General features: G+C 37.3%; 1 protein-coding gene across 1 annotated transcript in view; it reads right to left on the bottom strand.

The window, feature by feature from the left end:
- Positions 1 to 14517, bottom strand: part of NUP155 (nucleoporin 155) — a 70844-nt gene that overhangs the window by 8943 nt on the left and 47384 nt on the right. The window contains exons 23-32 of the mRNA XM_077896168.1: positions 12284 to 12475; positions 11498 to 11636; positions 10455 to 10590; positions 9649 to 9802; positions 9337 to 9441; positions 8373 to 8527; positions 5478 to 5607; positions 4055 to 4168; positions 3253 to 3373; positions 2661 to 2771 (exon numbers count right to left, since the gene is read on the bottom strand). Of these exons, the coding sequence (XP_077752294.1) occupies positions 2661 to 2771; positions 3253 to 3373; positions 4055 to 4168; positions 5478 to 5607; positions 8373 to 8527; positions 9337 to 9441; positions 9649 to 9802; positions 10455 to 10590; positions 11498 to 11636; positions 12284 to 12475 (1357 nt within the window). The remainder of the gene's footprint in view (positions 1 to 2660; positions 2772 to 3252; positions 3374 to 4054; positions 4169 to 5477; positions 5608 to 8372; positions 8528 to 9336; positions 9442 to 9648; positions 9803 to 10454; positions 10591 to 11497; positions 11637 to 12283; positions 12476 to 14517) is intronic.

The following is a 14517-nucleotide window of genomic DNA, read 5'->3' as shown; positions in this document are numbered from 1 at the left end:
TCTCTCTGCTCAGTGGGGAGACTGCTTCTCCCTCCCTCTACTCATGCTCACTCTTTTTCTCTCTTCCTCTCAAATAATCTTAAAAAAAAAAAAGTTAACTCCTGATACTAAAAAGTAGGCCTTATTCATAAATTAGCAGTTTCTAAAGAAAAATCTTTTGAAAACCAATTTAAAAAAATTTTTAAGCTTTTTTGATTTTAAGATTTTATTTATTTATTTATTCATGAGAGACACACAGAGAGAGAGAGAGAGAGAGGCAGAGACCAGGGAGAGGGAGAAGCAGGTTCCTTACAGGGAGCCTGATGTGGGACTCGATCCCCAGAACTGGGATCATGCCCTGAGCCAAAGTCAGACGCTCAACCACTCAGCCCCCCAGACGTACCCTCCCATTCCCCCCCCCATTTTTTTTATATCTAAGTTCTATATCAGAATAGGCAAATATAGAGATATAAAGTAGATTAGTGATTGCCTAGGGCATGAGTGGGAAGGAATAGGGAGTGACTGCTAATAGGTATGTGGTTTCTTTCTGGGGTGATGAAAATGGTCTAAATTTAACTGTGGTGACTGTTGCACAACTATGAATATGCTATAAATTTAAAGCGGTTAGGGAAAAAACTATATTTTGGTGAATTTGGAAAAAAATAGAAAGGTACAAGAAATAGAGCCCATTTACAATCCCGCTATTGGAGAGAAGATCCACTGATATTTCTTTAGTATCTTGATGTACTCTCAATTTAACAGTTTTTCAGAAAAGAAGGGCTACTACATCCAGATTTTAGAAATATGAAATGTATTTTTTAAAGTGCCTCATCCCCTCAGATATATGTTATTTATTCTGATGGTTCTAATTTTGGGTCCATTCTCACTTTTTACTATCTGTCCTATCATAAACAAGATTGTAACAGTAACAATCACATTCATATTTATGATACTCAAAATCTGAGACTGACCAATGTGAATACCCATCGGCAAGAGGAATCACTGACTGTCACTATCACTAACTGAACCTGCATCTCCCCTAGATCTACTATAAAAAATTTTTGCATAAGTAATCAAAATTCTAAAAACTCTAAACTTGTTCTAGTTTGAAGCCTGTTGGAGCTTGTTTGCCCTTGAAAGATGGACAAAGAAAAAAGAAAAAAAGGCCTCTTCTACCCTAAACTTTATTGTGCTCAAAAATTTAAAATCTAAGCCAAAGCAGAAACACTGTCAAAAGAAATTAAGTATGTCCTTTTGTTACATGTTTATTTTCTCTTTATTTTTCTCGATGAAATAACATGGCAAGTTTAAACACCATACTTACAAGAAAAAAGGGTATGACTGTAATGGCTTTATTTCTTGACACTTCCAGGAATTAAGTTCTAAATCAGGGACGGGGTATAAACAAGTCTCTATCCTTATTAAATAAGCAAACAAACAAATGATTTAATGGAATGTGTTTTTTCTTGAGCATTTTCTTGGTTCGCAACATTTTTCAAAGACCCTATGTGGTTAACATCTTACTTTTACAGATGTATTTAGGTTGATTTATTTTTTTTTTAAAGTAGGCTTCAAGCCCAGCATGGAACCCGTGGGGCTTGAACACATGACCCTGAGATCAAGGCCTGAGCTGAGGTTGAGATTTGGACACTTAATCAACTGAGCCATTCAGGCACCCTGATAATATTGTTTTACAACTGAAGAAAACATTATACATTGGCAAATGGCTAATAATTAGAGTCATATACATAACAATTATAGTAGTATAGTTGATTAAGGAGTTTAAAAAACTGCATTTTTAACACTATTATTCACTATTTTAATATTTTTTTAAAGATTTATTTATTTGAGAGAGAGAGACAGTGTGTGAGGGGAGGGGTAGGGACAAAGTGAGAAGGAGACTCCTTGAGCAGACCTCCTGCTGAGCGGGAAGTGCAATTCAAGTGGGGGTTGATCCCAGAACCCTGAGATCACAACCTGAATCAAAAATAAGAGTTGCAAAAAAAAAAAAAAAAATAAGAGTTGGCCGCCCAACTGGCTGAGCCACCCAGGTGCCCCAATTATTTGTTATTTTAAAGAAAAATAGGTCTTCAATATAATAAGAGCAGTTGAAGTAAGCACAGATTGCTTGTGCAGAAAAACACCAGACATTTTTCTTTCCTCTTTAAACTTGTAGAGGGTTACCAACAGTATAAATCATTATGGTCTGTTAGCACTATCCCCAGACAGATCTATAAACCTGCAAGGTTGGGCAGCCCAGGTGGCTCAGCAGTTTAGCGCTGCTTTCAACCCAGGGCGTGATCCTGGAGACCCGGGATCGAGTCCCAGGTCAGGCTTCCTGCATGGAGCCTGCTTCTCCTTCTGCCTGTCTTTCTCTCTGTGTGCCTCATGAATAAATAATTTATCAAATAATTAAATAACTTAAATAATCTTTAAGAAATAATAAAAATAATAATAAAAACACTTGCAAGGTCAAAGACTGTTTCATATCTATCAATAATTTCTGCTATCTCTGGAGGTCTGTCTTTCTGGAGAGGTAGAATTAAACTACTGAGCTGAATAGCAACAAAGAAATAATTCCCCTCTGCAGAACATTATTGTGCCATGTCAATGAAGAAAACCATCAAAAGAAAACAACACAAAACAAAACACCCATTTTAGCACTTAAGGCTACTGCTCACCTAAAGGAAAGAAGCGAGGTGTGCCGGCATAAATTTTGCCAAGGAGCACAACCTTGAGACTAAGCGCATGCATTCTATCAGGGGAGCTCAGTGTCACACTTTCATTCAATTCTGCAAGAAAAAGACATGCCATTAGAAACCCAAATTGTATGTATGTATGTATTTATTTATTTATTTATTTATTTTCCCAAATTGTCCTTAATGTGAAATGTTTAAGTTGGGTATTTTATTCTGTTTCAATATCCTACAGATAACATTCTAATATGATGAGCAGATCCTGTTTGTTAGTGTCTGAAATACTTCTGTCTTACCAGGACATTGGTTATTTTCAGGAAAGTGTCTCAGAATCCCTTAAGAAGTACATTCACAAAATGACACCATCTTTTTCTCTGAGAGTCCTCTCCAATATAAATTGAGGTCATTCTCTAGGGGACCACCCTCCCCCATACCTGGGTACCTTCTTCCACTTACCCTCTACTTAGGTATATATAATTTTCATGAGCTCTAGATATATGAAAGCCTCTAGCAACTTCCATTCCTTTACCAAGTCACTAAATAATGTATGCTAATATACCTGTAGGTGAGCACTTACCTTTCTCAATGATATCTTGCCAAAGTGTCTGCACCAATATAGGGTCTGAATAACCAGCACAATGAATTATTGCAAGTTTACACTCTGCAAGTTTAAACGGGTCAGCAAATTCCCCATAAAGCTGTCAGAGAAAATGCCAACATTATACATACAACCAGAGGTCAAAAATCAGAAACAGTGATGCATTCCTTGAAAATTAAAAATGATCAAAGATTTTATCCATAGTTCCTAAAATATAATATATAAAGATGTGATGACATGCAGCTGGTCATAACTCCAATAGATTTCAACATGCGTGCCCCCACCCCCTTTTTTTGGTTGGCAGGGAGATACTGCAATTACATGTCTTTTATAATTAATGTTGTCTAAACCGGGTTTAAAGAATCATGGAAACACAAATCTCAGGCTGCTTAATGGTACTTGGAGAAATGTCAAGAATTATTGAAAAAGGAACTGCTATGAAGAAAGGGAAAAGTTTGGAGAGATAAGCAAAGACAGTCACTTTTCCAAGACAAGAAGCAAGGCAATAAAATAGATGGCAGGAATTTTAACTAGGCCCAATGTGAAACTGATAGATTCTTGATAGAAAATGACCTGGAAAGAGCAAGTTAGTTTTTCCTAAGAGTCAGATACCACAGCAGTGATTTGTCAGCCCAGCAATATGCTCCCCAGGATGGCTTATCTTAATTTTGTGGAGATAGATTAATTTTTCCCATGAAACACAAAGTAGAATGCAGAAGAAACAAGGGAACTTGTACATATTAGGTGACTGCTAGAGGAATTCAACTTGCTTTTTTATTACCTTAGTTATGTCCATTAGCTCAGAATCCAGCTGAGAAATTGCATCCTGTACAGAAGAATGATGGGAATACTGCCTTTGTAGTGTCTCTTGTATCTGAAGTTGGATCCTAGCAACCTAGTTTGGATGAAAAAAAGCAGGTCTTAAGTTCTTGATGATAAATCAACAAGTACTTCAAGGAATGATTCCTAGTATCTGACTTTAAATTGGTTAAAGTAAAAACAATGTATAAAGTAGTGACTATAGTTTATTATTTAAGATTTTATCTATCTGAGGGAGAACAAGCGAAGAGAGCACAAGTGGGAGAGGGAGAAGAAGCCATAGGCTCCCCATTGAGCAGGGAGACCAATGTGGGGCTAGATCCCAGGACCTCAGAACCATGACCTGAGCCAAAGGCATATACTTATTAACCAACTGAGCCACTCAGGCGCCTCAATAGGGACTATAGTTAGTAACACTGTATTGCATATTTGAAAGTTGTAGAAGATAATAAAAGTTCTTATCACAAGAAAGAAACTTTGTAATTATTTATATGGTGATGTTAGACTTATTATGGTGATCATTTTGTTGTACCTAAAAATACTGAATCATTACATTTTGTACCTGAAACTAATAATGTTAATTATACCTCAATTTAAAAAATGTATAAATGAAGACTTCTATCATATCAAACCAGCAGCTCTTCATCACAACATAAAAGATTTCACAGGAAGTATACTGTGGTAGAGAACCTTTGCTATCACTCTAACACTCATCCCTCCCACAAATGTAGCCACACAATGGCTAGATCATATTTTTCAATCTCCTCTGTAGGGAAATATGGCCATAAGACTAAGTTCTCTTCAAAGGAATGTAAGTTGAAGTAAAGTATACACTTCAGGGCTGAGGTCTCTAAGAGAGTGAATGCACTTCTTACATTTTCTCTTACTGTCTCTGACAGAAGAAAAAGATAAGGCCATACGGAATGGTAGAAACAGAAAAGAAAACTTGGGTCTTGAAATCAGTCAAGCAGAAGAAAGCCATTGGCCCACTCTGGATATTTGTGAATGAGAAATAAACTTTGTATTTGGATCATCATATACTTTTGGGTCTCTTAATTAGGGCAGTTTAGCCTACTCTACTTCATGTATCTACTCAACAGTTTCCAGAATAAATGATAAATGTGACATAATCTCCCTTGTGTTAGAACAGTTGGAAAAAACCTTTAGAAGTGCCACAGAGAAAAATTTAATTACAGCAATGTCCTGTGATCCAATAAAAGATTTATGTCTAACTGTGAAACTAAATACATACAGGCAGAAGAGACTAGAATTACTTATTATACTGACTGCTACCTACCAATGACTTACTAGAGAGAAGAAAGGAAAATGGAATAAATGCAGCAACTACTCAATACAGACAAAGCTTAAGTATCTTTAGCACTTACTTCCATTTTTTCTTCTAATTCATGAAGGAATTCACCATCTGCAGCTATCGATGAAATGGCAGTGGAACTTTTGGCACTAAGAATGGCTCGAGCAATGTACTCTAGTCGCTGCTGAAGTGAAATTTCTGTGCTGGGGGGGAAAGCCCTTATTATTATTTATATGAATTCTTAACAATCCAATATACAAATATATTAATTATGACATACTATTCTGTATATACCAAATGAACATAAAGGGCCATTCAAAACTTGAAAAAACTACTAGAGGATTTCTAATAAAAGAGAACTAGAATTTAAGGCAACAGATAAAAAAATACTTAAGTTTACATCCAAAAAAGTAACTTATTTTAAAACTTCAATTCAGTATATTAAAACTTGGATTCAAAAAAAATAAAAAAATAAAACTTGGATTCTTCTAAAACTAAATTAAGGAAAACATTATCACTTTTTAGATTCTTTACTTCTCTACCTTAATATGGCCAAAACTATGTGATCCTTCACAAAGCAACTAGAATGACTTCTTAAAATCAGATTACATTACATGCCTTCACCTACTCCTTCAACTTCCTCTCTTTTACCTGGTCCTGTGTTCCCCAGCTCCAACCCCACCAGCTTTCTTTTTTGTACTCTAAACATTAAACTTGAATCTGATACAGCACCTCTGCAAAGACTATTGTTCCAATGGTTGGACCATCTCCACCATGATTTTTTTTTTTTTAAAGATTTTATTTGGGATCCCTGGGTGGTGCAGCGGTTTGGCGCCTGCCTTTGGCCCAGGGCGTGATCCTGGAGACCCGGGATTGAATCCCACGTCGGGCTCCCGGTGCATGGAGCCTGCTTCTCCCTCTGCCTGTGTCTCTGCCTCTCTCTCTCTCTCTGTGTGACTATCATAAATAAATTTAAAAAAATGTTAAAAAAAAATAAAGATTTTATTTATTCATGGGGGGGGGGGGAGAGACACCCACAGGCAGAGGGAGAAGCAGGTTCCATGCAGGGAGCCTGATGTGAGACTCGAACTCGGGTCTCCAGGACCCGGCCCTAGGCTGAAGGTGCTGTTAAACTGCCGAGCCACCAGGGCTGTCCCCCTCCATGTCTTTAATAGCTGTCTATTCTTATCATTTGAGAATCAATTTTCCTAACAATTTGTCTGAGGCTTTCTCTGACCAATCTTAACGAAAGCAGCTCGCTCTCCCACCAGGCCCTTTCTACTGTATTATCCTATTTTTATTATATTTATAGAATCTGAATTTGTGTCTGTGGTCTATATCCACTAGAATGGGAGCTCCCTGGGAACAAAGATGGTGTTTACATTGTTCACTACTCCTTCCCACATGCCTTGAACATACATCACTGGGGCTCAAAATCTATTTGGTGGCTGGCTGGCTGGCAGGTGTCAGAAAGCCCCAAGCATGTATCCACCTCCATGGTTACCACCTTCAGTCCTTTCCAATCCCCTATCAGACCTGGTTCTTTGACATTACAAAGAGACTTGGCATTAAAAACAAACACTAATTCATTTAGTTGTTGGCAACCTCTCACAGCAACCAGTATTAAATATAACTTTTGTGTTACTTTGGCAAAGAAGATTCCAAATGAAAATACAGGGTTAAATTAATGATCTGTCCAAGATTGTATTAAATTGGTTTTTTTTTGAAATGATAATCTAAAAATTTCAATGCTTTTCTTAATAAGTTTTTTTTTTTTTAAAGATTTTATTTATTTATTCATGAGAGACACAGAGAGAGAGAGAGGCAGAGACACAGGCAGAGGGAGAAGCAGGCTCCATGCAGGGAGCCCGACATAGGACTCGATCCCGGGTCTCCAGGGTCAGGCCCTGGTCTGAAGGTGGCGCTAAACCGCTGAGCCACCCGGGCTGCCCCCTTAATAAGTTTCTTTTTTTTTTTTTTTTTTTTAAAGATTTTTCTTTTATTTATTCATTCATGATAGTCACAGAGAGAGAGAGAGAGAGAGAGAGAGGCAGAGACACAGGCAGAGGGAGAAGCGGGCTCCATGCACCGGGAGCCCGACGTGGGATTTGATCCCGGGTCTCCAGGATCGCGCCCTGGGCCAAAGGCAGGCGCCAAACCGCTGCGCCACCCAGGGATCCCCCTTAATAAGTTTCTAAACAATATTCAATGTATATGTTCAAGACTTTTTCAGTAATTTATTAATTTATTTAAAAGATTTTATTTTTTCATGAGAATACACAGAGAGGAGAGAGAGAGAGAGGCAAAAACACAGGCAGAGGGAGAAGCGGGCTCCATGCAGGGTGCTCGACATGGGACTTGATCCCGGGCCTCCAGGATCATGCCCTGGGGGCTGGAGGCAGCGCTTAACAACTGAACCACCGGGCTGCCCTTTTTCAGTAATTTAAACCAATACAAGAGCAGAGTAAATTAGTCTAGAATTAGTAAAACATTTAAAATTATAAAGCTTTTGTCCTTTTAATTAAGAATACTAACTGCTTAGTAGGAAAGAATCTAAAGACATACTTTCTTTATTTTTATTTTTTAAGATTTTATTTATCCATTCATGAAAGACACAGACACAGAGAGAGGCAGTCTCCTTGTAGGGAGCCCAATGCAGAACTTGACCCCGGATCCCGGGATCACGACCTGAGCCAAAGGCAGGCGCCCAACCACTGAGCCACCCAGGCGTCCCCAAAGGCATAAAGAAGTGATTTAGAAGATAGTCTGATGAGAGAGTTTTGGGTATTTAGTACCTTCTATACACTATTAAAAAAAAAAAGAGAGAAAGAACTATAAACTTAAGGTAAATCAAAGTAAAAGCATAAAAACATACACAACCTAAATGAGGTTTATTTCTGAAATCTGGATGTAACTAAGTACAGATCAGCTATCAATCATTATTCATAAGGAGAATTTTATACCATACCTATGCATGTCAGCTAATTTGGACAGGACACGAGCAGCATTACTGAAGCTTCTGTTCTTTTCATAATACCTCCACAGTAAATCCATATAACGAACTTTGTTTTGATCAACTTTGGCCATTCGGACTAGATGCGGCTCCAGAAATGGAGAAGCAATCTGTAAATTATACAGTCACTCAAAAACATTTTCTGGACTATCCAGTTGTTCTTTATGTAGTAACTATAACATTTTAAAGACAAACACAGGTGCGCCTTGCTTCATAAGCAAAATTGTAATCCAACAACAGACAGAGGGCAATTTTTCTCACTACTGATGATTTTTTTTTTTTAACCAAAGTTGCTATGAGAGTTGAATTAGGTTGATTAAACTAATCATAATCCAGTCATGATTTTTTTTAAAGTTATTGTTTTGAGAGAGAGAGAGAGAGAGTGAGCGCAAGTGGGGGGTAGGAGGGCTGGAGGAAAAGAAAGAACCCCGAGCAAGTTCCATCTCACGACCTCAACCAAGATCACAACCTAAGATGAAGTCAAGAATTGGACGCTTAACTGACCGAGCCACTCAGGCACCCCTAATTACAAATCTTTTAATAAACTTTGAAAGCATAGCTACTGATTCTTAGACTCTGAGCTCAAAGACATCCTTGCCATTATCAAATACCATGCATTCATTTCATACACTGAAGAACACTGAGACTTAGGATAGTAAAAAGACGTGTGAAATCACATACTGAATTAATGGCAGAGGTAACAAGTTTAGGACTCCTAATTCATAATCCAATGACTTCCACCGCACAATATAAACAACCCGTATCAGCTTCACTGCCCACTAGGAAAAGACATTACATTACTTGGCTTGATGTTAATACCTAATAGTAGGTTCAGGATAAGGAAATAAATTTTTTATAAATATGTATGTGCTACTTGAAAATACAAATTAACAATATTGGGATAAAAAATGTTTTTTACCTGCAACAGCTTATCTGCAAGATCAGCTTGTATTAGCCAATTATAAAGGGCAATGCTAAAGAGTTCATCTTTGGATCGTTGAGACAATTTAAGCATTTGTTCAAACTAAAATAAAAAAATAGTAAAGATTAGCAATTAAAGGCTCTCTTGCTGGACATCATAACCATTAGCCTTATAAAATCCTGAAATCAAGAATACTTAAATGCTTATAGTTCTAAGAGCGACCACCTTCCCCAAGTGGAGCTGCCACCACTACCACACAGAACTTCTAAATAATGTATTTTCAGGATAAAAGTATGCTATGTCCCTTACATGATGCCCTGCTTCTTCATTACTCAGCATATTGGGATCAGATGACAATACTGGAGGCCCAGGTTTTTTGGGTACACTGGGAGACTGAGGAGCAGCCTTACTTTGATTTACCAGTTCTTGAAGTGTATCTGTAATACACTTATAACTGTTTAATCTGAAAAAGAATGGAAAAGGAACAACTGCATTAGACAGCAAGTGACTTATCTAATTTAAGTACACAGAATAATTTGAAGACTATTTTGGGGGATAGATTTATGTACTCACACATATACTTGGTATTAAAAGCAATAGAAATCGTATACTTTTTCTAGGTTTGAGAAACATGGTTAACTATAAAAGGGTGAAATCATAAATATGAATGTATTAATAAAAAATGTGTTTATATATTTATATATTTCCTTTACAGATGCATATTTTTTTAAGTCACTACTAACTTGTGGACATTTAAAAATCATCCCTTTAATATAAAATACTAATCTTCACCAAGAAAGGGGGAGAGGATGTGGTTCCAAATAAGTTATCTCATTTAAAATTGACATTAGTAAAGTGTCATGAAAAATATAAAGGCAAATTCAAAAACATTTATAAGTCCTTAAGAATTTCCACCAAACTAAAACTATTCCTATATAAGAATTATAATCCTAATTAAGGCCTGTCATAAAACAAGATATTTTAAAGTGAAAGCATAATTCAATTTTATAAGGGTTGAATTTAAAATATTATTTTCCTATTACTACCAATCAAACTTTACACCAAGGCAAGTCTGTATCCATAAAGTTGACAATCTGCTAAGATGAGAAACTTGCCTTTCTTGGAAAGCCTGCAGTCCCACGATGTCTTCTTCTGGTTCTCCATGTTTATAGAAATGAAGCCCAAGACCCTGAGGATCTTTTTTTTCTGCAGCAGTAAGAGAGAGCTCCACTACCCCCTCATAAAAACGGACTAATGAGAAAGAATAGGGACAAAGAGCTAAGACTTATTAAGCTAGATTTGTTTTTCCTTAGCTGGTTTATAAAAATACTGACCAAGGTTTTTATGTCTCTACTGTATACTAGTCACCCTGATGACACTAACATATAAACTATGTCTGGTGAATCTACCGAAGAAAAAGGCACCAACATGTCCAAAAGGCAGCTATTAAATATATTTTTTCTTCACTGGAAAAACAATTTCAAAATTAGAATAATAAAAGGGAAGGTTTTCAGTTCCTTGATGGAAAAAAATCTTGGATTCACAACAATACCTGTGCTAACAGTTTTTACTTTTATAATATGTTAGATTTGATTTAAAGTAATTTTAAAGCAAGCAAACAGTATTTTCAAATTAGTCGAAAGAATTTAAAGGATCCAAAAAAATAAATGTAACCCATGAAGCTATCTAATACAGATAGTAGTTTAACTGGACAAGGACTGAAACTCCTGTGTTAAGAAGTTACATATTTCAGGACAGCCCTGGTGGTTCAGTGGTTTAGCACCACCTTCAGGCAAGGGTGCGATCCTGGAGACCCAGGATCGAGTCCCACGTTAGGCTCCTTGCATGGAGCCTGCTTCTCCCTCTGCCTGTGTCTCTGCCTCCCTCTCTCTCATGAATAAATAAATAAAATCTTAAAAAAAAAAGTTACTTATATCAAGAGATAAAAAGAGATAAAAAGAGCATTACAGTTTTTGCAGAGGCTAGTGCACTCATCAAATACTAAAACACAGGGCATGAGATTCCTATGTGATATAATTTGAAACTGAAGTTGAAGGATTTGCCTCTGATAAGAGGCTCTTTCTCACCAGCTTGTTTTATTCACAATTATTTGTCCCTTGAGTTAGGAACAAGATATGAAGAACATTTTGTTTCTCACCTTGTCTATACTGAGCACAAACATTGGAAAGGTCCACTTGATTGCTGATTTTCTGATATTCCTTTAAGGATTCTCTTAACATTCTTTCCTTCTCAATCTTATTTTGAACTTGTCGGGAACGTTGGAGGAGTTCATTTGCCTAGAATTAGAGAAGGCAAGAACTTAAAAAGACATAAAATCCAGCATAAAGATGATGTTATCAACATTAAGTTTTGGTCTACATCTCAATTTACATCTGGTTTATTATCATAAAAAATAAAAATTCTACAAACTTACTTCTTCTTAATTTTAGGCAGAAAAATTTTTGACCAAAAAATCCTAGCTATTATTAATTCCTCTCACAAACATTTTAAGCAAGATAGCTTTTGACTGGTAAATCTCTTGCCTAGTCAATACATTATTGGTCAGCAGGCAGTCCATGTGATACTGATTTTTTAAATTATTTTCACCTGTAAGAAAGGATCAATAAAAATTGCCCAATTAACTAACTTATTATAGACAAAGTTTTAGTAATTTTTAATTTCTAAGAAACATTAAAAAAAATATGGTCTTGAAATACTATCAAGATTCTTTGTGAAAACCTTAAATATGCGAGGATTTTAAGAAATGATGTATTCCAACCTCTTTCATCATACAGACAAGGACCCTGGAGGCCAAGAGAGGTTAGGAGACCTACTGAAGAGCCGTCGTAAGTAAGACGGTTCCTGATTTCAATTCTATTATGGTTTTCATACCACGAACCCTCCTCCTTTAAGAAATACTGAAATAGCCAATAGAGCATCGTACCTTAGAACAAATTGCATCGTCAGTGCTATACAGAAGTGGGCAGATATCCTGTAAGTGTAAACTAATGCCATCAACAGCAGCATTATCCCTGATGTAGCAGTTGATAAGAGAAGCAATTAATGCCCCAGTCAATTCCTTGTCCCTGATTACCAGATCTTTAAAGGTGGTGATTTTCAGCTGCTCTTGAAATTCCTAGGAGTATAAGAGAAGGTCATTTTTTTCTATCAAAAATATAGGAATATCCTATTTCCACCTATAAAATTTCTGTAACAATTTAAATAACAAAAAAATTAATAAACTCATTCAAAGGAGAAAATATACTAACTATATGGACTAACACATTTTTGCAAACTTTCCTAGAATCATACAGAATTGTTAACTCACAGTATGATAGGTCCAAATCTCCCAATTTACAAATGAGAAAAGTAAAATGTAGGCAGATCAAAAATTAGAGCCAGGTCTCATAATTTTAGTTAGAACCAGAAAGAAGGATCACTCAGCTACATTAAAAAATCTTGGGTTGGGCACCTGGGTACCTCAGGTGGCTCACTTGGGTTGGGCATCTGCCTTCGACTCAGGTCATGATCTCAGGGTCCTGGAATGGAGCAGGAGTCCCTGCTTAGCAGGGAGTCAGCTTCTCCCTCTCCCTCTGCTCTTCTCCACCCTCCCATCTTGTGAGCACTCTCTCTCTCTCTTTTTTAAGATTTTATTTATTTATTCATGACAGACACACACAGAGAGAGAGAGAGAGAGAGAGAGAGATACAGTGAGAGTGAGACAGGCAGAGGGAGAAACAGGCTCCATGCAGGAAGCCGGACGCCGGACTTGATTCTGAGTCTCCAGGATCACACCCTGGGCTAAAGGCGGCGCTAAACCACTGAGCCACCTGGGCTGCCCTCAAAATAAATTTTTTAAAAAATTTAAAAATTAGAAAAAATAAAAAAAATCTTGGGTTTATGGAGCACCTCAGTGGCTCAGTTGATTAATCATCTGACTCTTGATTTCAGCTCAGGTCATGATCTCAGGGTCCGGAGATTGAGACTCCTGTCAAACTCTGCACTGAGCATGGAGCCTGCTTAAGATTCTCACTCCCTCTGCTCCTCCTCCCCTCCTGCTTTCTCACTCTCTCTCTCTCTCTAAAAAAAAAAAAAAAAAAAGAAAGAAAGAAAGAAAGAAAGAAAGAAAGGAAGAAAAAAAGAAAGATCTTGGGCTTACATTTACTTTTCCTAAATGTTAAAATTCTATTTAAAGCCTTCTAAAACATGGGGAGAGGGGTACACCTGGGTGGCTCAGTCAGTTAAGCATTTGACTCTTATCTCAGCTTAGGTCTTGATTTTAGGGCCCTAGTTTGGGTTCCATGCTGGATATGGAGCCTACTATTATTAAAGAAAAAAAAAGTCTTCCAACATGGGATTTTGAACTCATTTTGGACAAATTTGCTTATCAAATGGAGTTCTCAAGTACTAAGGTGATTCATGCTATGGTAAAATACTCTGGGGATTTGAGTATTCTTTTTTCCCCTAAATTTCAGAACAAATCCAACCCATATTCCAATTTTTTAATATTTGATTTGCATCCCTTGAGCATAAATCCATGAATCTATGATGCAAAGAAGGAAGTTTCAAAGATGCATCACAAAAAAGATGTCTAGCCTAAATATCTACCTATGTTTACCACCTAATAAAGTAAAAATCATGAATCTACCTGGCATGGAAAAGAAAGAGCTTTTGTAGTTAAACACTTCACTTGAGTTTTTAAAAGGCAAAAAAAAGTTATGTGCTTAAAACAAAACCACCAACAAAACAACACACTGGACACTACTGGAAAGAATGAGGGAGCTGGCCTCTTAATTTTGAAAATTGGTACTTAAAAGTCAAGAATTTGGGGGATCCCTGGGTGGCGCAGCGGTTTGGCACCTGCCTTTGGCCCAGGGCGCGATCCTGGAGACCCGGGATCAAATCCCATGTCAGGCTCCTGGTGCATGGGGCCTGATTCTCCCTCTGCCTGTGTCTCTGCCTCATTCTCTCTCTCTCTGTGACTATCACAAATAAATAAAAATTAAAAAAAAAAAAAAAAAGTCAAGAATTTCGGACTCCTCCTGGGTGGTTCAGCGGTTGAGTGCCTGGCTTTGGCAGGGAATGATCCTGGAGTCCCAGGATCAAGTCCCACATCGGGCTCCCTGAATGGAGCCTGCTCCTGTCTCTGCCCGTGTCTCTGCCTCTCTCTGTGTGTTT

This window comes from Canis aureus, chromosome 4 (assembly GCF_053574225.1).
Source record: "Canis aureus isolate CA01 chromosome 4, VMU_Caureus_v.1.0, whole genome shotgun sequence".
In the NCBI taxonomy this organism is placed as follows: Eukaryota; Metazoa; Chordata; class Mammalia; order Carnivora; family Canidae; genus Canis; species Canis aureus.
The sequence above is the reverse complement of the archived record's forward strand: the minus strand, read 5'-3'. Positions and strand labels throughout refer to the sequence as shown.